The 26,339-nt window shown below is 36.1% G+C and overlaps 1 protein-coding gene and 1 pseudogene across 1 annotated transcript; one reads left to right on the top strand and one right to left on the bottom strand.

Moving 5' to 3' along the window:
• Positions 1 to 321: 321 nt before the first annotated feature.
• On the bottom strand, positions 322 to 21,828 carry LOC120212472 (annotated as a pseudogene).
• Positions 21,829 to 23,023: 1,195 nt separating this feature from the next.
• On the top strand, positions 23,024 to 26,078 carry LOC120212383. The gene is made up of 5 exons (XM_039210712.1): positions 23,024 to 23,392; positions 23,604 to 23,853; positions 24,000 to 24,598; positions 24,801 to 25,174; positions 25,262 to 26,078. Exons 1-5 carry the CDS (start codon positions 23,024 to 23,026, stop codon positions 26,076 to 26,078), a joined length of 2,409 nt encoding a protein of 802 aa, XP_039066643.1.
• The last annotated feature ends 261 nt before the right edge of the window (positions 26,079 to 26,339 follow it).

The following is a 26,339-nucleotide window of genomic DNA, read 5'->3' as shown; positions in this document are numbered from 1 at the left end:
GCGTGAATCATAAACATTTTAAAGTATGTATGATTTTAATACGTGAACGACACAGCATTCAATAAAAGAAAAAAAAGGGAGATTATGATGCAACTCTTTTCGACAACGTAGCAAAAGTTTCGAAACTTGTGAAGAGTTTATACATGACAAGAAAACTAATGAAACAACATGCTCCGAATATTAGCTCTAAAACAGCTAAAAATATCTAAGGCTAAACCACAAGATTTAAGAACCATTACCCAAAAAATTTCTATATGGCTGGCCATCCCCCACCCCCAAGTTTTGGGGCACAACCATTGAGCCGGACATCTCAACCAAATGGAGGAAATTAAAAAGCAAGTATATAAATATATGTATATATATCTTCAAACCTAAAACCATAACTGCGAATGAATTATACCCATTTGCAAAGGAATGCCTTTGACAGCCAAAGCCGTCAGAGAAAGTTCTGATCTCACAATTAAAATCAATGTTCACAATATTCTCTTTCCCCAGCAGCTGCTGCAAAGGCACACTCTTTGCAGTGTAAAATTCATGTCATCCTATCCATCAGTACAAACACATTGAGCTCATCTTCAAATAGTAAGGTTCTTAAATGCTTCCAGCTTTCCATTTGATGTGGCTGCACTTTCACTTCCACTGATTTCAGGATGGCTTGGATCACCATTCACAGTGGTTTCTCCATCCATATTGTTCAATGAGTTCTGCAGAGCAGAACTGCGGCTACCTTCAAAGTAGGTGGAGTAAGGGAAGTACTCTGCACATCTCACTTTCCATCCTGAAATGTAAAGAACAATTTCAAGACCTTTTGCCCACAGCAGAAGACATTATCAATAGCACCAGATATGCAAATTCCCACTATCTATAGGACAGTTTGCCATATACTCAAGGTCTGACAACTCTTCTAATCAGAATGAGCTAAAGGGTGTAGACTAAAATATGAGCCAGCGTGTGAGAACGGAAACAAGAAATAACAAAACTAAAGCACAGACTACTGCTACAAATTGCCTACAGAAATCTATGGCAATTGTCTAATAAGAAACCTATAATCAGAGGAATAATTTTGAAACCATATAAAAAAGCACTAAATAAAGCTATACCATATATATATAAAGAAAAGAAATAACTTAATGTATTATATTTTGACAGCTATTCCTACAAAATATTATAAGTGTATGCCATCAATATCATTAAGTTACTTGTTAAAAAAAAACACTTGTGAAAATAACAGAGCAATTAATTTCAGAAGTTGTTAGTAGGGCACGGTAAAAAATTCAGTAAACCTCGATTTATGTGGAGAAATATACTTACTCAAAGCAGCATCTTGATCAGTAAGAACCTTATCTAAGAGTCTATGGACTGCAATACAGTCCTTGAGTTTCCACCCCATTACTGATCCAAGTGCTCCATTCCTGGATAAAAGAAACAATCAAGATCAAGTTGCATTGCATGGAACCAACATCAAGAAGTCACGAAAAGTTGATACACTAAAAACATTACTTTGGCACAACTTCATTGGATGAACCTTCAATTAACTTGACAGCTTTGAGTTTCTTAGTGGGATCCAAGACATGCAACATTTCTGCAACAGCCACTCTATGCATCAAAGAATCTGCAGAACAGAGAAGTGTACACTGGATGACTATTCAAACTACCTCATGAAGCTTAAAGCTATTCAAAGGGGTATTTCTTTCTTTGCTTCTGCTCAAGGGAGGGTTAAAGATAGGCTGATTGTTGAGAGTGATAGCAGGGTTGCAGTAAACTGGATCAACAATGTCGACTCATGCCCAGTTGTTTATGCCTTCGTTGTTAGAAATATAGTTGATAATCTTAGAATTTTGGGGGGGGGGTTATTAATTGGGTTGCAAGGACAGCTAATATGGACGCTGATGCTTTAGCAAAGGTTGGAATAGGCTAATTTTTACGTTGTTTGCATTCTCAGTTTCGTCTTTGATTCCTGTTCGGGTGGGTTTTGTTGTCTGTTGTAAGGGTTATTTCGAAGTGATCTCTAGGATGTAATTAGTATTTTCTTTAATGAAAATCTATGGCACTCTTTTCCTCCTTCCGCTGATTAAGGAGCTTTTTTCAAGCTCCATTAATCAAGGAGGTTTTTTAATAAGGCCTTCAAATCTTATCAAAAAAAAAAGCTTAAAGTGCATCATATCATGTAAAAGCCCAATTACCTTCATGTTTACCAAGGAAAACTTCATTTGACTCACTAAGAGTTTTGTCCTGTAATTGACTGCAGAAAAAGAAAATAAAGGAAATTAATGCGTCAGGGATCAAAAATTCAAAAAGGTAATACTAATAATAAAATGAAATGCCAGTTGGGAGAATAACTATCATAAACCCATTTCAAAGAGTACCTGATGGATGGGCGCTCGGCTTCTAAGACACTCCAAACAAGTTTTTCTGCATCAGTCACTGGAGCAGGCATCGAGTCCACCTTATGGAAAAATTTAATCTGTGTTGCATTAAATTCAAATAAGCAGCGTACAGACTGGATGATATTTGTAACAAAGTCAAAGAAAAAAATGTATTTGCACATGATGGTGCACAATATGGTAATGCAAAATAGCAAATGCTAAATACCAAGCAGCAATGTGAATCTGGATTCTCAGCATCCAACCTTAACAGTTGCTTTACAGCCTTCACAAGAAAGAAAATAAAAAACAACACAAACATATTAGTATGATATCATAAACTAATATAAGTACATCAGCAAAAAATGGTAGTTCCTCAACTCAGAGATATATTCCACAAACTATCTAATTCACAAACAAAATCATTGACAATTTGTTTTGGAACATGAATGAGAGTGTAATTGAATTCAGTTTACTAAATAAATTATGAGAATGAAATGCAAACACTGTATGCAAATTACTAAATTAGTTAAAATTCAAGTTAAAAAGATGAATTTAAATTCACAAACCTATCTAGCTATTCCTACCACTAAAAAGGGATTCAACATTCCATAACTTCGAAAATAATAATGGAGTTATATTTACATGACTTCTTCCAAATTTGAAATTAAAGCCCCTTCTTCTGAATTCAAGTTACCTAACACAACCAGAATGAACTCAGTAATACGACAAAGATGATTGGTTTAATGGTCAAGCCAAATATCAAGCAGCAAGGGAAAACAAGACGATGGGGCTGCATCACAAGATTCATCACTCAAAAACCAATGTCACTATTTTTTAGAAGTCATTTAAATATTAGTTCTCTAGTTGGTCAAACACAACGAAGAGAGGCAGATTGTTCCAATTCTTGGGGAATAAAAATACCTGAAAGGCAAGCAAAATCTTCTGCTTTCTCATGTTTACTTCAAAAGAGAGCAGGTGTGTCTCCAAAGAATCAGGTGAGTGCTTCCGAAGCAATTTCAAGTACTTTGTTGCTTCTGACAAGGGGTCCTCTGTCTATAAAAATAACATTCAACAGAGCCATAGCTTAATAGGCAGTAAAGATGCATTTCTTTACAACGCAAAAGGCCTTCATCAGGTATCCAAAACATAACAAACAATAATAATAGGTAACCTTCAATAACTTTTCTCCATAAGGATCTGCATCAACAGGTTTAATATGTCGTTTCCCAAACTTGGAGTTGCCACTAGCACTTGATTCTTCACTTTTCCCATCTGCCTCCTGAAAAAAAGAAAAGAAAAGAAAAGCAGAGAATTAGATGAAATCAAGAAAGTGTTATCCAAGAATCATCGAAACAAGCTGATATACTTTTTTAGCTCTTTCTGCCTTTCTCTGCTTCTTCATTTTCTTTTTCTGAGAAGGAGTCTTTGATGTGTTGTCCTCTTCTTCAGTTGGTGAGTTTAAAGGAGAATCGTACAGCTTTAGATAGCATCTGCATTCAAAATTCAATAGTTATCACAAAGCAGAGAGAATAAATTTGAAACTGTAAGTAATTACCAATTTCAAGGAAAGAGTTTCTGAAATAGAAAACACTGACATGTAAACTCTACAATGGATCACTCACAGAAAGTATGTAACTTAATTGTCGAGTTCCTCATTGCTGCACCAACAAATACCTCGGTACATGCAAATCTATCCTTAACCCAATAGCAAACCAGAAACCACCCTCCCCTCATTTAACTAGTCACAATCTCAAATTACAAGACACACACAAGGGACATGCAACTCTTTCATGAATAACATTATGAGAATATAAACATACAAAAAAATAGAACAAAAGAAACTAAGCTTATCAAGCAAAATACTTTATTTTGTTCGACATATATCACTAGGTATTGCCATCATGTGAATCTTCCAAAGACAACATAACACTCAGCAAAGTATAGAAGCAGAATGTCTGATAAAAGCAGACCCCACTCAATAATAGTTGTTAAATTAAAGTTGAACCAGGCATCATCAGAACAAATTTTTAAGCAAATTTCAATATTCGCACCTTTCGACAATTAACGGTAAAAATTATTGAGGGAGATGGATTTGATCTTGATACCTCTTTACTGAACAATTGGAATTATTGCAACTAAGGTATGTGTCAAGCAAGAAAAATATTTACTTTCTAATGCATAATGAAAATTTTGCATACATTTGAAGCAATGTTCAGCAAGCATAATTGCAACTTCAACTAACATGTAGTTTTTATTCTATATTTGAGGTTGCTAGTGTTTTACCTCTGGCCAATGGAACTAAGAGTTAAGCACTCTACCAAATGATCCTCAACTAACACATAATGAATGCATCTGAAACCTATGCAATCAATTCCCCAAAAAGAAAATGGAAAAAAGGGAGGCAAAGATAACCCAACCCAAAATGAAGCACCACTGCATGTATGATCAACAATATGCAGCAAGACACAAACGCACCCTAATAAGGAGACAACAGAGATCACATAGCATTCTACACCAACCACAATCAAACAGAATAAATCTGTTGTGAATTATTTAAAAACGCTTGTAGATCCTACGAAAAATGCTCCACCTGATGGCACCAGCCGCTGCTTTGTGAAAATAAACATGTGAATGCAACCGATCTTGAAATTTTAGCATTTCAACATATGCACGGAGTGTCATTTTCCGTAAACAATATGAATGGAAATCAAATTGATCTTCAGTAATATCAGCATAGTGCTTCTCCACCGCTAGAAATTTCTTCAAGGCCCGTCCAAGATCACCTTGTCGAAAGTAACTTTCACCCAAAGCAAGTTCATACCTTCCAAAGATGAAAACCACTCAGTGGGAGTATCATGCCTAGGGGGGGGGGGAAACATATATAGAGGGAAAGTAAAAAAAGGATTTACCACATGCACTGCATGTCATGAAGGTTGTTGTGCTGGTCCCCATCTTTTGTGAATAATGTAGCAGTTTTTTCTGCCAAAGCCACCTTCAAGAGTGGAAAATATTCAGTGAGATTATAAATTAGTGAAAGAAGTTTCAACAGTGACAAATAACAAATAAGAAAAAAGATGGGAGAGCACAGCTTTAGCACCTGGTCAGCCTGCAACAGGCGCTTGACACATTCACTGTTAATATAACGATCTGCAAGATCCATACACCTAGCTTCATTTGCCAATGAAGCCGCAGCTGAGAAATCACCAGCATGTTTCAATATCCGACTCTGTCACCAAAGCAGCAGCTAATAATGAAACCCGATCCAGCTTTGAGAAAAGTCTCCAAAAGACATTTAAAGGAAAAAGGTTCACAAAAGAAGCAATAGCCATGTATCAAAATACTAAACCTATGAAAGGGGGTCATATACTTCCACAATGGCCATCAAGAATTATGCTCAAAAAAAGAAAAACCAGTATCATTTTATATGAATATGCATTATCAACTTAGCAAAATTTATTGCATGATACAAAATATTCAAAATCAATACAGTAAGTGATAAATTTTACAAGTAATAAGCCCAAGGATATCTATATATATATATATATTGAAGAGTTTTCGGGCAATGCTATGTCTCATCAGATGTGAGACGAACTATACGATATAGATTCAAAAATACACAAACACTGTTTCTGTTTATAAAATTATTTCATACAAGAAGAAGAAAAAAGAAATGTCCAGCAAACACAAATATGAAACCTAGCAGATTAAGCCAATGTGAAATCTCTAAAAGATCGGTGATCAGAACAAACCTTAACAGAATATAAATCAATTACGGTTGGTGTGTGCTGTATAGCCTCATCAATCTTAGAAAGAGCAACATCATACTGTCCTCTTCTGTCATAATGCTGCAGCAATTGGCAATAAGTCCAAAGTTGCTCAAATTAAGATGCAAAGAAAACCCAAATATTTAATGCAAGGAAAGAAGAAGAAAGGGCCACGGCCAATGGGATACAGAAAACTGATGATACCTACCTGAGCCAAAAAGAACAAAATCCATAAAAGTGTCGAAGGGGGCTCCTTCTCTGTCCTGCTCTCGATAGGAAGCACAAGGAAACAAATAACTCAGCATAATAACAAATGTATGCTTTTGTATTAGCAAAGACAAAACAAAAACACAACCATACGGAATAACCATTATGTACTTAAGATATAACGCATAAATGCTGAATTGAATATAAAATAAGCATTAATAAATAAATATTCACTCAAACCCACCAAATATCTAAAAAAAATTACACCGTCAAGGTATCCTCCAACACCACACAAGGGTTGAAAAATCTAGGTGATGATTTGCTTTTAAGACTTACTATAGTGTAGTTAGGGTTGAAAGCAGACAGTACCTATCAGTATATCTCCCATTGTTCCTAATTGAATGCTCCAACTCAAGAATAAGTTGCTCTATCATGTCTGCCTGTTAAGTGAAAATAGGGCAGGAAAATCAGACTTAATTAAATCAAGCTCCAAGCCTATTGCCAAGCAGTTTAGGAGAATTTATGTTTATAGACTAAGTTCTACATTTAGGAAAAATGTATGTAAGAAAGCATGCCTTGCCAGGGTGATCATACAAAGGAGAAAGATCTGAGAATAAAGATGGAACCCCCTGAGAATGCAGAGAAAATGTATCATTATTTCATCCCAAGAAAATATAAGTACCAGTCAAACTAGCTCCAAAAAGAAATAGATTATCACTTGCATATATACCTTCGTTAGAAGAGGCTTTATATAACTAACTGCTGCTTCACGGAACTTGTCTCCTTGCAGAAAATCAAGTGGTATCCTCTAAAATTTGGGAAAACGAAATTCCAGTATAAGTCCTGGAAAGTTCATCATGCATCATGAAGAAAGTAGCCATTTGTAGACAATGATGCACATTATACAATTTCCATGCGTGAATACATATAAAAAATATATACCAGATGAAAACAATTTAATCGTCCTCAGTGCAAGAATCAAATTTCTAAAATCCCTACAGTTAAAGACACTTTATTTCCACTATGCAGTAACAAGGCCTTGTCAACTTGTAGTCATGTTCCCACCTTTAAAGGTTGATATAAGAAAACAAATTGGCAGCTTAACTAAAGAACGAAGCAAAGACAGTCATTAGTAAAAGAGTTAGCTACCAAATTTGCAATGCTGCCACCACATGAGCTTCTAAGGGTGAAGCATATGAAAGTAGAATTTTAATAACCTAGAGTTCTTACCGTTGTAATGCCAACATATCAATTAAATATTCCAGTATTACACAACCATTTGTTTCCAGATTATTTAAGAGTATCACACGTCATCGTTTGAATAACGATTTGGTAGAAATAATATACTAGATTTGTCTCATCACATTGGTTCTTCTTATTCAAGCCTTCAAAAAGAAACAATTAATACAAGCATAAGTAAACATAGCTGCCCCACCTCTCTCTAAGACGGGAGAAATTTTGAAAGGTACTCAGAAGAAAAGCAAGGTTTTCGTTCAAATTCATAGTATTATTCTATAAATAAATGTAAAGAGAATGCAAGAAGGAAAGAGAAGCAACCTAGATCAATATATCATGCAAAGAACATCCAAAAGTACGATTTGGAACTCGTAAAATAGAAAGATGCATACTCAGAACTGGAAAGATTAACAGCTAGGAGAAAATAAAGCATATGGTACTAGCATATTCAGAACTGCAAAGATTTTGCATATGAATATAGCATAACCATCCATATATATGAAAATAGAAGCACGACGAAGTGCATCACCTTAACTGCAGATGACCAAGTGTAATCTTTTTGCAAGCGATTTGTATAATGCATCCAGTTGATCAGTTTCATCAGAAGAATATTTGCCATTTTCAGAATACAGGACAAAACATTTCTGCAGGCCTTCATAATATCTGGAAATATACATATACAATATACAAGTCGTAAATTGGTTGGGCTTCCTGCTAATGAGCCGCAAAAGCAATAAATTACACTGATATACAAGGTTATTAAGGAGAAGAAATTTAACAACTTTATCTTATGAATTTCATTCATTTCCCAATCTGAGAAGAGACTGATAACACAGTTTGATGAAACAAAGTATAAAGACAAAAAAAGATTGAATGTGTGAGCTGAGACATTAGAGATATATATACTAATTAGGTTCAAGCTTACAACAACAACAACAACAACAAAACCCAATTCCCATATGCAATAGGATAAGGGGGAGGTAGGGTAGTAGGCTGCCCCCAACGCCAGGTTGAGAGTAGCTTCCGTGGAAGACCTCCGGCAGTCAGAAAATCAAAAAATATAGATAAAAATGCAATGCATGTATAAATAAATACATAAATACATAGTTGAACAATATTCATATGTAGTCATTAATATCCTATGCGCGTCTTTAATGGGAAGTAATCCCTACAAATAAAACCCTGCGAAAAAATCTCTGCATATAGACAGTAACGTTAGACCCGGCTAAATTTAAAAGAGGAAACATGAAGAGAATGATACACAGAAGCCAACGATAGCAAGCCCAGTTCTAAGCCTTCATAAATACAGCAACACCAATTATCGAATATAAAAAATTACATTATTTTTCTAGTCCTTAGAATCCTAGATAAAAAATTCTAAAGGTAAAGGAATTGTGAGCAATACTACAAGTAGGATGGGCACAAGTTATTAGTTCAGAAGACATCGTTCAAGTACATCCAATATTCAGAAAAATTAATAATTCCTTCCTAGAATAATAATATACTACGGCAATGAGAAAAGAAGTATATATCCTCAAGAAGAGCTAGATAATAAAATACAATAATTTTTTATGAAAAAATCATTAATGAGTTTAACTAGGTATATTAAAGTGATATAAAATGCTTAAGGTTCACCTGTAATTGTCAGGATTCATGATGAGCAAAGCCTTGTAAAGATTGGCACCTTCTTCTAGACGTCCAAGCTTCACTAGGAGAGAAACCACTTGTTCTTTGTAAGTCAATTTATCAACCTGGAAGAACAGAATTGGTTGGATTTTTAAAGCCAGGACTAAAAAACTCCCTAAAATTTCAGAACTTCAAGTGTTTTAGCATATAATGTATGGTGGCACTTACTATTTTTGGCTCCTTGTGATGCAACTCCTCAAGTGCTCTCTCAAGAAACCCACATTCCTCTAGCAAGGAGATCTGGAGAAAAATACCAATATATTTACATCCAAAAAAAGACTCCAATTATTGTTAGATACCGGTAAATTATTAAATTGAATAAATATTTACAATTCTTGTTACTGGTGTTAAACAAAAAAAAGAGTCCAAAAAGGAAAAGGACGGGATAGTCCACTGTCATAGAATAAAGTAAACTTGGAGCCACTTAATTTTAGTTATCTGCTATAAAACGAATCATGAAAAGCCTTGCGAAAAGTAGAAAGGTTGGACTTGTTTCTATTAGGCCATTTTTACATAAATGTATATTTGGCAGAAATATTTTTTTTTGGATAGGAATGTAAGGCCTCGTTAAAAACCCCCCTTCTTGATTAAAGAGCTTGATAATAATCAGCGAAAGGAGGAAAAGAGTGCCTTGAATTTTATTAATAATGGAAAGATTACATAAGATACAACCATTACACCAATAACAGTACATAAATCTTAAAAACATCCCCTGGCTTAAAAGCCTTTACAATACATCAGACTTAAAAACACCCCCTGCCATAAAGACCTTCACAGTAGATTAGAAAACCATGGTTGACTCCTTGCAATCAACCTATCCCACTCTTAGCTAAATTGTTTGCCTCCCCATTGCACGCTCTTGGGATCCACCTCACTGAATGTACCTTACCAGTGATAAGAGTCGAAATCTGATAGACTATAGACATTAAGAAAACATGAGCTAAACCCGGGGCCTGAATCCATTCTACTGTCGATTTACAATCAGTCTCGACAATCAACCTACCCACAGCTTCCCAACGTGATGATAAAAACAAATCAATATCTCTTTTAATAGCCTTTAACTCCACAAGTGGAGGATTTCCTTGAGCAACTTTCTCTGAAAAAGTCAAAAGGGTGCAGCAATTCCAATCTCTTAAAATACCTACAATCCCACCACCCAAGCCATCACTCGTAACAGCTCCATCAACATTCATCTTAAGAAAATCTACTAAGGGAGGAAACCATCTTATGACACGACACTCTTTACGTTTTGATAGAGAAAACCCATCTGCTAGACATGGATTACCAATCAGCACATCCTCCTGTATCGATATCTTAGGAAACTTGGCAAGGAACCATTTAGACAGCCTGAATCTGACAATGAAGAATAAAGACAGCCTATCAAGAGAAGATCCATTAAAAACCATTGCATTCCTAACTTTCCAAATCGACCAAAAAATGACACCCGGGATGAACTTCCAAATCATCGAGTTCTCCCTCAACTCACCCCAGGAACAAAGAAGAGAAGGGTCTTTTGGTATAACGAATGATAAGTCCCAGAAATCAACTATTTTGTTCCATAATTCCCAAACAACTTGACAAGAAATGAATAAATGATGCACTGATTCCTCCTGTTTCTTATAAAAAGGACATAGGATATCATCCCCTAGAGATAATCCTCTCTTAACCAACTCAGTTTTAACTGCCACTTTCTGATGAGCAAGCTGCCACATGAAAGCTTCCACTCTAGGTGGAGCAAAACCCAACCATACCCCTTTACACCACTGCACATTGCCCTCAAACACATTACCAAAAGTATTTCTGCACGATTTAACCGAAAACAGTCCATCCCCACTTGCAGACCAAGATAGGAAAAAAGACATTAGTATCATTAGATTTTGTATGTTTATTACTTTAATTGATTATGGATATTTCAAACTATGCCCAGTTGGGCTCACTAGTGACACCAAGTCAGTCACTCAAGTTATATATTAGTATAAATTCTAAACTTGGGATGTCCATATAATGGACATGTGTCAGCCAGCCACAACCATCTACATTAAAAACATACAAGCAGGAATGATAGGGTTCATTTGGTGCCTTTAATTGTTTGCCTCCTGATCCCAAAACTAAGAAACTTGAAAACGCTTGCCTCTCATTTTTTTTTTCTTTGAGCGATGAGCGAGTCTAGAAGTCAAAGAATCGGAAAGCTCCCCACTAGAGCAATCTGGTCTGCCTTCGTTGATAATCTTAGCAGAAATGTTCATAGGAGAACCTTATGGGAACTCTTCAATCACCATGGAAAGGTTACAAAGGTTTATATCCCTAGCGTGAATAAGAGACCGAAGTAAAAGGTGACTACTTTTGCTTTCGTCCATTTCGCGAGTGAGGGAGATCTTCTCAAGGCTGTTCAGAAGTTGAACAATGCCATGGTCGATGGAAAGAGAATCTCTGTAGGAGTTGCAAGATATCTGAAATCTCAAGATCAGAGAAGATTGAAAGTAGATAGAGCGGGGGATATGAAGAGTCGGAGAAGCAATTCTTCTGAATGTTTTGAAGAAAGGAAGGCTATTTTCAATAAGTTTTATGATGAGAGATCGTATAGAGATATGGTGGTTGGAGATAGAATAAGAAAGTTGAGTCACCAAGAAAAGGCTAACGATGGTCCAGGGGGTTCGAAGGGTCCATTGAACATTTTTATTCCCTTGGAAGAAAGGGTTTGGATAAAAGCGTCCCTGACTGGTATTTGTAAACATAATCATGAATCGGAGTTTGTTCAAGAGGCCATTTATAATGATGGTGTTAACGCCAAGGTAGCCAGATGGGCATTCGCTAAAAAAATGCTTATACAATCACGTTTTCGTCGGTGGATGATCGGAAGGAAGCTTTGGAGAAAAAAAAAACTGAAGTTCTAAACTCTTGGTTTGATTGGTTAGCTCCTATCTCTCAGGAGGGGGGTTCCATTAGTTTTTTGCTCTGTTTCGCTAATCGGGGTGTCTCTCAATTGCTGAAGTGAAGGGTTTTTTTCTTCAGTTTAGCGTATAGATGGGGGTCGTTGGTGAAGATACAAGAAATAACGCTAAAGAAAGCATATTGTCGTGTTGCCCAGATGCTTCTGAGAGTTGCGAGCCCATTTGATGTGCCAAGTTCAATTTCGATCACAACTAATGGGAGACCGTATTTGATAAAGATAAGGGTGGAAGCAATAGAGGATTTCTTCCCGGATATTGTTGATAAGGAGGAAGAAGATGGTTCAGACGATGAATGGGAAGATGAATTATCGGAAAGTTTTCAGAGTGATGAGACAGATGGTGAGAGGGTGGAGGAAGCTCAATAGGCAAAAACGGATTCTCAGGGAAGGGCGGAGACATGGATAAAGGAAAATCTGACAGGTGGCAACTTTGGGAATAATTGTGAGATTAATGATGTCAGTGGCACGAGGGGAAACGGTTTGGAAGTCTCGGTGAGTGATGAGTTGGATGCTTCTGGGGTCCAGACGAATAAGGCTTTGTTGGATGATGGGAACGTGGGCATGAATAAGGTAAGAACTGACGGCAGTTGTCCAGAATAGCAAGATAATAATAGGCAAAAGATTAGGCCCTACCGGATCATTTCAAATAAAGAAAACATTGGCATTTCTTTGAATGGTCTGTCCAGATTAGCGAAATAATAATAGGCGAAAGATAGGGCCCTATCGGGTCATCAAATAAAGAAAACAATGATATTTCTTTGAATGGGCCGAGAAGGTAGTTAAGACTTAGAAGACTTTCTAAAAGCGATTGTAGCGATGGTAAAGGAAAAGCAAAGTGCTTGAGAGAAAACGGCGTTAATATTGGAGACGAGGATAGAAGCTCTCGGTTGAGCTCTCGAAATGGGTCTCTTTCACTAGTTCGCGACCATCCATCGGGAAGAAGCGCTTTTGTCGACAGGAATGGAACCATCTTCTTCAAAAGGGTGTATTGCAAGTCAAGGAATAGGAGTAGGTTGGTAGTCAGAGTTAGGGGGAATTCTGGTGAATCTCCTAAGCAAGATGAGGTGGTGGAAGAGGCGATAGCAGCCTGAGAGACAAGTATTTTGTTGAGAGTTACATTTAGAGGGAAGAAGGCCTTTGTAAAAAACATTGTTGCTACAGCAAAGGAGAAGGCGAATTTGGGGGGAAGTTAATTTTCCCAATTGTGTGAAGGTTTGTGTTTTTAGTCGGAATGGTCAAGTTGTCAATTATTTTGTGGAATATAAGGGGTTTTCGTCGAAAGGAAAAATCTAGAGCAGTGAGAGGTTTAGTTGATGAAAGAAGGCCTTCTTTTCTATTTATCCAAGAGTCGAAAGTGGAGTCTGGAAAACCGTTGTTGTTGAGGAGGATTGGGGGTAGGTATTGCGTGGAGTTGTGGTAGCCCCTTCAGAAGGTTCAGCAGGGGGATTGATCACGATGTGGGATAAAAGGGTGTTTAGTATCCAATCTGAGTTCATTAACAGAAGGTTTTTAGCTATCCAGGGTAAATTGAACGGGTTCTTGGAGGATTGCTATTTTATTAACGTTTATGGGCCTTGTTTAGATGCCGAAAAGGATATATTCTTTGGTAATCTGTTGTCTTTTATTAAGCAGGTCGATTGTCCTATATGTATGGAGATTTTAGTGCAATTTTGGCGCAAAAGGAGAAGTTGAGGAGGGGTAACTTCTCTTCAATGATAATCTTCTGTGATTTTGTTTGTCAAGCAGGGTTGGTTGATCTACCTTTAGTAATAGGTCGATTTATATGGAGTAATAATAGGGACCAAGCGTCCTTTGTGAGGCTGGATCGCTTTTTGGTCGATCAAATATTTTTAACTCGGTTCCCTAAGGTGAGTCAATATTTCCTCCCAAGGTCACTGTCGGATCATAATGATATAATTTTGGAAAATGGCGAGACGAATTGGGGGCCTAAACCTTTCAAGATGTTTAACTATGTGTTGGATGAGAAAGGTTTCAAAGATATGATGATGATAAAATTGAAAAAGCTTCAAAAAGACAGCGGGGGAAGAAGTATTTGCGGGGTGTTAAGTGGTACGAAGTTAGCGATCAAAAGATGGTCAAAAAATAAGTTCAGGGAGCTTCCGAGAAGAATAAAGAATATGGAGACATCAATCCATGAAATGGAATTAGCATTGCAACAAGGGTCACCTTCAGTCTTATTGGAATTAGTGGCGAAAGCGAAGATGGAACTGTGGGATTTGTATAAAAAGGATGAACAAATATGGTTCCAAAAATCGAGGGTGAAGTGGAGTTTAGAAGGGGATAGGAATTCTCGTTTCTTTCATCAGTGTGCTACAAAGAAAGGGAGAGTGAATTGTATTAAGTCACTGAAAGTAAAGGGAAGGTGGGTTTCGAAACCAGGTTTGATTAAAAAATGTGTGGCAGATTTCTTCAGAGATGCTTTTAATCGAAAAATAACGCTCGAAGTCGAAGAGATGAATTTGAACTTCCCAAAGTTGTCAGAGGATCAGAGTTCATTGTTGGAGAAGCTATTTTCGGAAGAGGAAATTTGGGAGGCAATTACTGCGTCGAATAGTAACAAAGCTCCCGATCCAGATGGGTTAAACATGGGGTTCTTCAAAAGTTTCTGGAAGATTTTGAAAAGTGACATATTGAGCTTCTTTAGTGATTTCTTCAGGGGAAAGGTATGGGACAAGGAGGTGAATCACTCTTTTTTAACCATTATTCCCAAGAACATCAATCCATAATGTTTGGATGATTATCGGCCAATTAGCCTTGTGGGAAGCTTTATAAAATCCTATCAAAAGCATTATCAAGAAGGTTATGCTCTTGTATGGATGTGATTATTGGTCCATCTCAATTCGCTTTCACAACGGAGAGGCAGATCATGGATTGTTTGTTTATTGCGAATGAGGCCATTGAATTTTGGAGGAAGAAGGGGTTGAAGGGTGTCGTTTTTAAGGTGGATTTCAAGAAAGCGTATGATTCGGCGGATTGGAAAATTTTGCTAAAAATTATGAATCTTATGGGTTTTGGTATGAGATGGTGTTCGTGGATTGAGTTATGTCTATCATTGGCATCCATTTCCGTTTTGTTTAATAGGTCTCCCACAGGAGAATTCAAGATTTCAAAAGGGTTTCGCCAAGGGTGCTCTCTTTCACCTTTACTTTTCAACAGTATAGGTGAGTTGTTGAACCTTTTGTTAACTAAAGTTGTGTTTGTTGGGTTGTTTAGAGGGTTTGAGATCGGTGGTCAGGTGTGCTCTCTAATGCTTTCACATTTGCAATTTGTTGATGACTTAATTATTTTTTGTAATGCTTCTTTTGGGGAACTGAGGAACATTAGTTGCGTCTTTTCGGTCTTTGAATTGATGGCTAGTGTGCAATTGAATATGACAGAGCAAGATTTATGGAATCAATATGGAGGTTGATATTATTTATGATTGGGCCTGTTCATTGAGTTGCTCGGTTGGATTGTTTCCGACAGATTATTTAGGGCTTCTGTTGGGGCAAAAAGGAATTTGACATTGATTTGGGATCCAATAATTCAGAGGTTTCCAAGGAAGTTAACGGGATGGAAGATGGCGACCCTGTCTTTAGCAGGAAGGGTTGTGTTGATCAAGTCTGTGTTAAGCTCCTTGCCAATATACTTTATCAGAATTCCTTCATGTGTGCTAAAGACGTTCAACACTATTATGGTTGGTTTCTTATGGGGGGGTCGAATGACAGAAAAAGTATTCATTGGGTAAAGTGGGCTTCGGTTTGCAAACCAAAAGAATTGGGTGGTTTGAGAATAGCAAATTTGGATCGTATGAATAGAGCTCTTTTGGGGAAGTGGATGTGGAAATTCGTTTTTGAGAAAAAGTCACTGTGGAAAAGGGTTATATGCTATGTCAACAATCTTGGCCTGAAATCCTTTGTGGTTGATAAATTAATCTCCTCTAGAGCTTCTTGGATATGGAAATGGATAGTTAAGAATTGTTTTTCGTGTGATGATTTTGGTGATTGTTTTAAGCGCAATACTCGCATTAGGGTCGACAATGGTGAATCAATTTCGTTTTGGCATATCCTCTCGACTAACAAAGAAGGGAAGATTACTGACTTTAGGTTAAGAAGCTCTTCTGGTTGGATTTGGGATATCCAGTTGAGAAGGAACTTGGCAGATTAGGAAATGGAGCAATGGCTTCAATTTTATTCATTGTTAAGCAATTTTCACTCATCGGAGTTGGTTGATGATAGTTATGTTTGGTCTGGACAGGGAGATGGTTGTTTCTCGGTGAAATCGTGCATGAGGCTTATGTTTGATAGGTTTGAAGTTAATTTTTTATGGTCAAAATATGTGGCTTAGAGTTGCCCATCCTCGGGTGGAGTCTTTCGTGTGACAGATGGCTAACAAAAAGGTGGCAATAAAAGTCGAATTAGTCAAGCGTAGTGTATTGGAGATAGAATCAATCGTGTCCCTTGTGTGGCGCTTTTCTAGAATATGTTTCTCACCTTTTTGTTTCATGCAATGTCTCTTGGGGTCTTTGGAGGAGTTTTATGAGTATGTGGAATATCTCTTTCGCTGTCCCCGAGATCCAGTTGATTTACTCTCGGCCTGGTTTGGTTTGGTCCCGCATTCATCCATATGGACCTTTATCCCTGGAGCAATCTTGTGGTCGATTTGGAAGCAAAGAAACGAAATTGTTTTTAATAAAGGGAATCTTAATCGACTTCATCTTCTTTTCCTGGTAAGATACAGAGTGGCTACATGGTTTTCTTCAAAGTTTCAAAATCTTTCGGCCATTTTTGAAAGTTAAGTGGGCGATATTTCGATAGCAAATTCCTACCACTGTTCAAAAAATGTTTATTTTGTTCGCGAAGGATGGTGTCCTCCTCCGCCAGGTTTCTTTAAGGTAAACCTGGATGGTATTATGGATAGTAATTGGCAGAAGGGTGACATAGGCGGTTTGCTTTGGGACGAAAATGGTGTGGTGTTGGATTCTTTTTCTGAGGAAGTTGGATCTGGTCCTCCAATTTTGGCAGAACTATTGGCTATTAAGAGGGGTTTGAAGCTATTTTTGGAATCGAAGTAGGCATCAAGGGGAAGGCTAATTTTAGAGTCTAACTGTTTAGTTGCCTTAGACTGGATCAATAATCCAGATTCTTGTACTCCTTTGTTTAAGGCAGTGGTGAATGACGTTATTAATATTGTGTCAAATAGTGGTGTTGTTATTAGGCATATTAAGAGAGTTGCCAACTACAAGGCAGACGAGTTTGCTAAATTGGGGATTGGTTAGTTCTTATGTACTGGGTTGTTTTGTTGTTCGGTGGTAGGTGATGTTTGGATGTATTTTGGTCTTTTGTACTCTTGTTATCTGTTTTTAGTAATAAAATTTATGGCACTCTTTTCCTCCTTCCAATGTCCGTTGAGCTACCTTTGTAGCTTGATGGTTACGAAGGGGGTTTTTAACGAGGCCTATCTTTTCTATCCAAAAAAAAACATACAAGCAATAATGGGCAATACCTTATATAAAAGCATTTCACCATGCTCACAACGTTCATTATCCGGCGGATAATCATCTTCTAATGTCCCTTCATATGCTTCCAAAATTTCAACTGCTTTTGCACCACTGATATTGACCAATAAAAAGGCATTTAGCATATAAATCTAAAGGATAAGAAATTAATAAGTAAAGTTTCATTCACTTGGATCTAGCTAATGCAAAGACCCATTTGATATCAACTGATATATAACTGATCTGCCAAATGCCAAATGCCAAATGCAATAATTCAATCAAATACCCAAAATTAATCATTTGATATCAACTGGTAAAAGCCAAAAGAAAATATAGCATAATCATTGTTTACAGATAACACCATTGGAAACAACATAACTCTGCAGTTAACTAGCGATTTAAGGTATTGTTTAAGGAGTGTTTGTAAACTGCTAATTTGCAACAAATTTTTATAGATGGACCTTCAACATGATATACACTCGCCATATATTGCCAGAAAAAGATTCTGATTCCTTCAAAAGAACCTAGTATTTTTCAACCTTCCATGAAACCTTTTTGAATGCTTAGCTAAAATCATATAAACCACATGAACCATATTTTAAAATTGGCAGTAAACCCACCCATGTTGGCAGCCTTTAAACTATGTAATTATAAACAAAGAATTCTGATCCCTACAAATTTAATCTAAAGAAGACTTTAATTATATGAAGAAATGTTTCAAAGCTTCAATAATGAGGTACTCTTTTCCTCCTTCCGCTAGTTGCCTCTTTCACAAGAGCCAACTAAGAGGGAGGTTTTTAATGAGGCCTCCTATTCCTATCAAAATAATAATAACAGGCCCTTCATTTTCAACCTCCACATATCGGATAACAATAATCTTCTTAAACATGTTTCACAAAATAAGTCACATACACTGAAATGTAAGCATGAGCATGGATCTTTTTTCTATTATTTGAAGAAAAATAAAAGAATAACAAGTACTTGGAGTTCAAATGGTGGGCTACAGCAAAGCCAATCCAGTTCATGCGATGATTTGGTTTCAAAGTCAAAAGTTGTTGTCTCGTCTCAACAAATCCTGTCAAATCTCGCATTTGTGCCTGCAATAAAATGATAAAATAAAAATATAATAATTTCTGAAACAACATGAAATGAGAAATATAAGAAAATTCGAAATACAAAACCATGACCAAATACAAATAATAATAATTCTATTCTATCAAACATCATATCTTAGTATAAAAACGACTGCAGTATAACAAGAATGAAAGGCTAAAATCAAACTGGTTGCTTCTGCAAACTACTTTATTTTGTGAGTAGGTCGAAATAAAACCTTCCGTTAAGATGCTAAATCTGAACCATCACTCAAAAATATGCCACCAAATATCAGACGATGTTTTTTTTATAGAAGTAGAAGGCCTCATTAAAAACCTCCCTCATAGTAATCCCATTCCCCAAGGAAAGAACCACTAGCGGAAGGAGGAAAAGAGTACCTCAGTATATTAAAAATAAACAAGTTACATAAGACTTAAAAATACACCAAATACATCTGTTCACAAAAAACACAGAACAACTAAAAAAACCTCACAAGACAATTATTGTCCAAATTTGAGAAGTTAATAAAAACAAGACAACTTTTTTAAGCTTAAGAAGATCGTTATTCGTTACAGTCATCATTGTTTTGTTACCATCTCAATATAACATGGTTCTATCTATCTATCTACTAGAAAATTCCTTCAAGCAAATGTCAGAATTTATTTTCAACAGTACTTGTTGCCTGATCTTGGGTATTTGGGTTTTCATCCAATTATACTAAGTGGCCAGTGCCACAATGAACTTGCCTTTACCACGGACATTATAGCTGTAAAAATGCTAGCACCAAGCTATTTTAGTTGCAATCTTAACTTGCATATTTAAACTGAATACTTACGATTATTAAATTCCACAATAGAATTCAAGAAACCTTTCTGGCCAACCACAAAGCTTACGAGAGAAATTCCTTTAATTGCTCAAGAAAATTCCATGCTGAGCATTGATCTTGGGAACTTATGCAAGCAGGTGTTCTTCGTTATGAAGGCATGATTCTTGGATTAAATACAGAGTCTAGAAGCACAAAAATCAAAAGGAAGAAAGGTAACTCAGGTATACCTGCAAGAGTGACAAGTCCCGTAGTATTTCAATGTTGTCTGGATCAATTCTCAGAGCATTTCTATAGCATTTGATAGCCTCCCTGTATTCTCTATCAGAACGATAGAGAAGACCATAAACATGCCAGCAAACATGACTTTTCAAATCATTCTACACTAGGACAAACAAGAAAACAATGTCAGGAAATACTGACAGTGCTGTGACATTACATGGATTGAAAGAAAAGAAACAAGACAACCTTCAAACCTAGCCGGACAAGTTCATATGCTTCAGGTTTACGATCCATGCAATTTAAAGTCAACCCCTTCATCGACAATGTTTCTGACAAAAAGTAAAAGAAACCCATAAAAGATAATACAAACACAAAAAACAACAGGTAGTAAAACTATGGAGTGCAAAATACTAATTTGAAGCTGCTTATTTAAATAGATGGGTGTATTTCATAAAATGCAGAAAGGGAAAACAATATATACTATAGCAATAATACATTATTGTATATCTAATAAAAACCAACCAATATAAAGCATCATACATCATGGAATAATCACTATACAGCTAATGCTTTCAAAAATGCAAGTGATAGCTATGACAAGACGTAAGAAACAAACCCAAAGAAAAAATCATGTCAAGTTCTGGGGTATAATTGTAAATATAATCTCCAAACTGATAACAGGGACCCCAGCAATATCTATCTAAAGAATAAACCCTTTGCCTTGTAAGTATAAAGTTCTTTTTTTGTTTCACAGTTCTTGCATCTTTACACAGGTACATCAGAATATAAGGACTAAGCAGTTGCATTTTGACCAGAAAAAAAATGCATCAATTAAACTACCTCCATGATCGGGAAACTTTTTCAGTATCTGATCAGCAGCCTTCAGTCCTTTCTTGTATTGCTTAGTTTCATATGATTTCTGCAGTGACAAAAAATTATAGACGAGCTTTAGCGAGCATGAACTTCCAAGTCAATAATATAAAATTCATAATGGGAATTGGCTAGAGAAAAGTAACATATAAAAATTAACTGCATCAAAAGGTGCTACAAGGAAAAAACGCTGTCGAGAGTTTATTTACCAATAGGAAGTTAAAAGGGGAAGGAATCACCAAACAGTTCTAGTTTTCACTGATAGAAGAGAGAAGAAGAGAGCAACTCACAGTGGAATCCTGAAAACTTTCATATGTAGCTTCTTTATATCTAATACAAACATGTTCTTAAAATATATAAATATTCACATTTTAACCTGTGAATCTAAAAAAGTTCTCCAGGTATCAGCTTGGCCGATTTATCAAATCCTCAAATAGATTGCTTCTCAAAGGTCATGTAATGTCTTGAATAGTTGTGTCAAAAGCAAAAAAATAAGGAACAAGCATCGTTTAAAAAATGCTCAAAGGAAATTTAAATTTTTTTACATTTGCTTTTTGAAAAAAAAAATTGACCTCATTGACATGGTTTAAGCAAAGCCGATTAGCTTAAGCTTCAATAGCTAAACCAGAAAAAATGAACTTAATTATAAATAAATAAATAAATAAATAAATAAAGTTGCTAAAAACTAATTGTCAAACAACATATCTAGTTCAAATTTCTATTTATCATTCGATATCCAGATATTTCTTCGACAACCAAAGAGACCAGCATACAGCTAGGGTTTTACAGGCAAAGAGCAAAACGATAAAAGAAGTGCGATCGAATAAACGCAGCATAGGAAAACCAATACGAAAATGGATGCCGATAAGAAATTCGAATTGAACCATAAGAGAGAAAAGAGAATCGAAGCCTTACGACGATGAGTTTGAAGAGATTAGCCTCTTTCGGAGGCAAGGGAGCTCCCATTGCTTTCTCTGAGGAAGAAAATTAGAAACTCGTTGAACAAGAATTAAGATTCGTTCGACGGAGAAAAAGGGTTATAAGATTGAGAGAGAAGGGGAGAGTTAGGGGTTTGTAAGAGACGAGACAGTGGTGGCGTTTATCTGCTTCTTCAACCCTACTTTAAACAAGAAGCGTAAAAAATAAAGATAAATTTAAAAAATAAATAATCTATTGTTCCGAAAAAGAAAGAAGGCAAGGAATATTTTTGTCCTTTTCAATATTTTAGGTTCCGCTTTTTTGTAATTTTGACAAAAATATAAATAATATGTTTGAATTAATTATTAATGATTAATTTACTGTTAATCATTCATTGGTATACATTATTTTAAATATTTTTTAATTATATATATAAATATTATTAATAGATTTATTGGTCTCTTTGGTGTTAAATATGGTTTTGAACTTGGGTCAACGGAGAAGTTTATTAGCACTTAAAGTAAATAAAATATTATTATTTTTAGAGATTATAGATTTGAGCACTAGTAACTGCAGTAGGACGATTGAATATTCAATGTCAAATGATTGAAAATATTTAGAATATATGCTACTTTGTAATCATCTCAGTTAAATAAAAAAATATTTTATTTATAATTAAATATATTATAAATAATATTTAATACTTAATACTTGATTTATTTTTATTTTTGATAAATTTTGAATGAATATAAGGTCTATTCAAATACTTTTAATTATTTGCTAATGAACATACATATATGTGGTGTTTGAAATCGAAACTTCAAAGTAATATCTTAATATTTGATTTAAAATAAAAAGAAAGTTTAAATTTTTTAAATATTTTAATTAAATCTAATATTTTTATATATGAAATTGTATTATTTTTACATACTCAACTTTACATTAGAGTTTTTTTTACAAAAATATTTTTTTTATAATGACATGTGTTATCATTCGATTGTGTAAGAAATAAATTAAATAAATTAGAAAATATATATCCTCTATTCATATCGTAACACATGTCATCATTTAATTAAAAATTATATGTATTAAATTGAATTAAAACTATGATTAAATTGATAAAAATATATAAATATCAAAAATTAAATATATAATTATATTAATTATTAATTATTTTAATAGTCACATCAGTTCGTTCATTAAATACTATATTTAAAGGGAGATGATTTAATTGGAAAAATATATGTGAGAGAAGTCAATTTTTCAGTAGCAAATGAAATTTTATCTAAAATATATAATTAAATATGTGAATAGATAATTGATATAATTGTGTTTTATCTTATTTTTTTTAACTTGTGCAATTATAAAATCCTATTGTGATATTTTACTTAGATGAGTTTTCTCTCGGTGCATGTTAGCTGGGCTAACAGGCGGGTGAAGACGAAGCTGTTTTTTCTACGTTTCTTGCTCATTTTCTTGCTTTCTCTGGACTTTCTTGAGGGGTTTTATTCACTTATGGCTGGTGAGGGTAGTGTCGACTGGAGAAAGCTTTTCGCGGCTGGGATTGATCAAGAGTTAGATTTCTTTCCTCCTTCGGTGGTTGAGGGTTCTTGTGTGGTTAAGTCATCTCGTGTTGTGTTTGAGGAAGGTATTTTGGAATGGAGGTTCTCCTTAGTTGGTCAATTTGTTGGGCAGGCTCCTAATTTTACTTTTCTTCAGAAAGCTGTTAATCTGATGTGGGGAAAGGACTCACCGGTGAAGGTAAGCCTAGCTGGTTCGAATTTATTCATTTTTTTCATTTGTTAATTCTTCCACTAGGGACTGGGTTTTAGATAACGGTCTGTGGCATGTTCAACATAAGTCAGTTTTCCTTCGGAGATGGGAAACCAATCTGAAAGAACTGCATTTTGATTTGACCTATATGCATGTTTGGATTCAACTATATAATGTACCTTTGGAATTATTTTCGAAGAAAGGGCTCAATTATATCGCGAGTGCGATCGGTAGACCTCTTCATATGGATTTGATAACTGCCAGTCGTGAGCGTCTTGAGTACGCTCGTGTCTGTATAGAGATTTCTGCTAGAACTCAGATCCCTGATTTTATTGATGTGATTCTTTACGATGAGTCATTGGCTAGAATCAGGGTTTTTGTGCCTTGGTTACCCAGTTCCTGTGTAGACTGTGGCCGATTTGGGCACGTTGTGAAGTTTTGTCCCCAAGGTAAGAAAGTAGATCGGGTCTGGAGAGCCAAAACTTATGTGCCAACAGCTAAGGTGGTTAGTTTTGATAATATTGGAGGGGTTCCAAGTAATTTATGTACAGAGAATTCTATTGTTGTGTCTAGTCCCGATATGGAACATAATCAGAATGTGGACTGCCAATCGGGTATTGCTGGAAGCAACCTGGTTGTTCACACGGTACTAGTGTGGTTAGTTCTGGGACCTCTTTGAAGCCAGCTGGGCCTACTGATAGTGATAACCAGACTATTATTGCTGGTAACAACTCGGTTGTTCATACTGCTAGTTCTGGGAATTCTGGTATTGTCTTAAAGTCAGTTGTGCCTACTGATAGTGCAGATAATCTAGTTGTTGCTACTGATAGCAATTTGTCTAATGTAATTGGCACAAACTCGGTTACTGTCATGGTGGCTAATGGAGTTCATTCTAAGAGTTCGGATGTGGCTATTGTTGGGAGTGATGTTGTAGCTGATTTGGGTTCTAAACTATCTGAAGCTGAGCATGTTTATATTCCTCCTGTGAAGAGGGGCAGAGGTAGACCAGCTAAGGATGGCAAATTCGTAGGGGGTGGTTCTAAGAATAAATTTGATGTTCTTAATTCCATAGACCCTGAAAATTTGATGAATGTGCCTTCTGGTAACTCTGGCAAGAAGCAGAAGGGTACTGCTTTGGGTGTGTCAGCAATCATCCAAGAGTTGAAGTCAAAGAAGAAAGAACATGCTGATAAGGTAAAACATATGAGGATAGAGGTGGTGCTTCTTTCTCCACCACTTTGTCATGTTAGTCTGCTTTTGGAATATTATGGGTTTTAACAGTCCCCTAAAACAAAGTGCAGTATTGAAATGGGCTGCTAAGTGCCAAATTAACATATTATGCCTTCTTGAAACTAGAGTAAATGAGAGTAACTCTGGAGGTATTCTTTCTAAAAAGTTTGTTGATTGGGGATTCTGCTGCAATTATAGTTATTCTGATAATGGCCGAATTTGGGTGCTCTGGCAAAATCACTTGAGTTGTTCCATTAGTTCTATCTTTGACCAAAGTATCACCATTAAGAGTACTTTCGGTGATAAGGTTTTCTTTTTAACTGCGGTGTATGGCTCAAATGACAGTTTTTCCCGTAGACAGCTCTGGAATCAGCGAAGCACTATGGCTAGTGTAGTGGGAAGTGATGCTTGGTTGATCGGTGGTGACTTCAATGTCATCTTAAACATGGAGGAAAGCTCGAATGCAGTAAACTCTGCTACTGTTTCTGATATTTCTGATTTCCAGAGATGTGTTGAGGAATTGGGAATCTTTGACCACCAGTATACTGGCCCTTTATTCACCTAGTCAAACAAACAACAGGATACTTACCTGGCTCGTAAGTTAGATCGTGTGCTTATTAATCCTAGTTGGTTCGTGGCTTTTCCTTCTTCGGTGGTGGAATTTCATGCCCCTGGTGACTCAGATCACTACCCAGCTCTAGTCTGGTTTCACAAGGATGCTCCCATTGATAAGCCAAAGCCATTCAAGTTTTTTAACTTCTGGACAACACATCCTGACTTTATATCTATTGTAAAAAATTCATGGCAGTCCCTGACCACTGGAAATCCTGCTCATGCATTATTCTTGAAGTTGAAAATATTAAAACGCTGCCTTAAGGAACTCAACATGTCCCACTTTCACGATATTTCTGGGCAAGTTCAAAGGAAGAGAGATGAGCTTCAAAATATTCAACTTTCAAACTTATGTGCTGCTCTTGCTGGAAGTTTCATTAAAGACGAATTGGAGGCAGGAAGGGAGCTTAATTCCCTTGAACAGGCAGAGCTACTATTCTATAAACAGAAGGCTAAAGTTGATTGGATCAGAGATGGTGACCAAGGCACCCGTTTATTTTACTCAATAGTGGCTAACAAAAGAACTTGCAATACCATTCGTGCTCTGTATAACCAGGATGGGGTTAAACTAGACTCATTCGAAGGCATGTCAAATGAGGTAATTCGATTCTTTAAGGATCAATTAGGGGTTACTGACCCTGATGTCCAGAGCTACAATATTAACATCATTAGGAGCCTTCTTGATTATTCCTTGCCGAGGGGTGCTGCCGATATATTGATTAAAGATGTGTCCGATGCTGAGATTAAAGATGCCATATGGGGGCAAGGGAACAACAAGTCCCCTGGTCCAATGGCTTTAATTATTACTTCTTTAAGGTTGCTTGGCCTATAGTTGGGAATAACATCTTGGCAGCTATTAGGTACTGCTTCGATAACTCCTTTATGCTCCCATCTTTTAATGCTACTACTGTGGTTTTAGTCCCTAAAGTCCCCAACCCGAATATGGTAAAAGATTATAGGTCCATTTCTTGTTGCTCGGTTATATATAAAACCGCTACTAGAATTTTGGTGAACCGATTATCTGTAGTTTTCCCTAGTATGATCACAATGAATCAATCTGCTTTTGTGAAGGGGATAAGTATTATAGATAATA

The sequence above is a fragment of the Hibiscus syriacus genome, unplaced genomic scaffold (genome assembly GCF_006381635.1).
Source record: "Hibiscus syriacus cultivar Baekdansim isolate YM2019G1 unplaced genomic scaffold, ASM638163v2 tig00110013_pilon, whole genome shotgun sequence".
Lineage (NCBI taxonomy): Eukaryota > Viridiplantae > Streptophyta > Magnoliopsida > Malvales > Malvaceae > Hibiscus > Hibiscus syriacus.
Note: the sequence above shows the minus strand (reverse complement) of the source record. Positions and strands in the feature narration are given on the sequence as shown.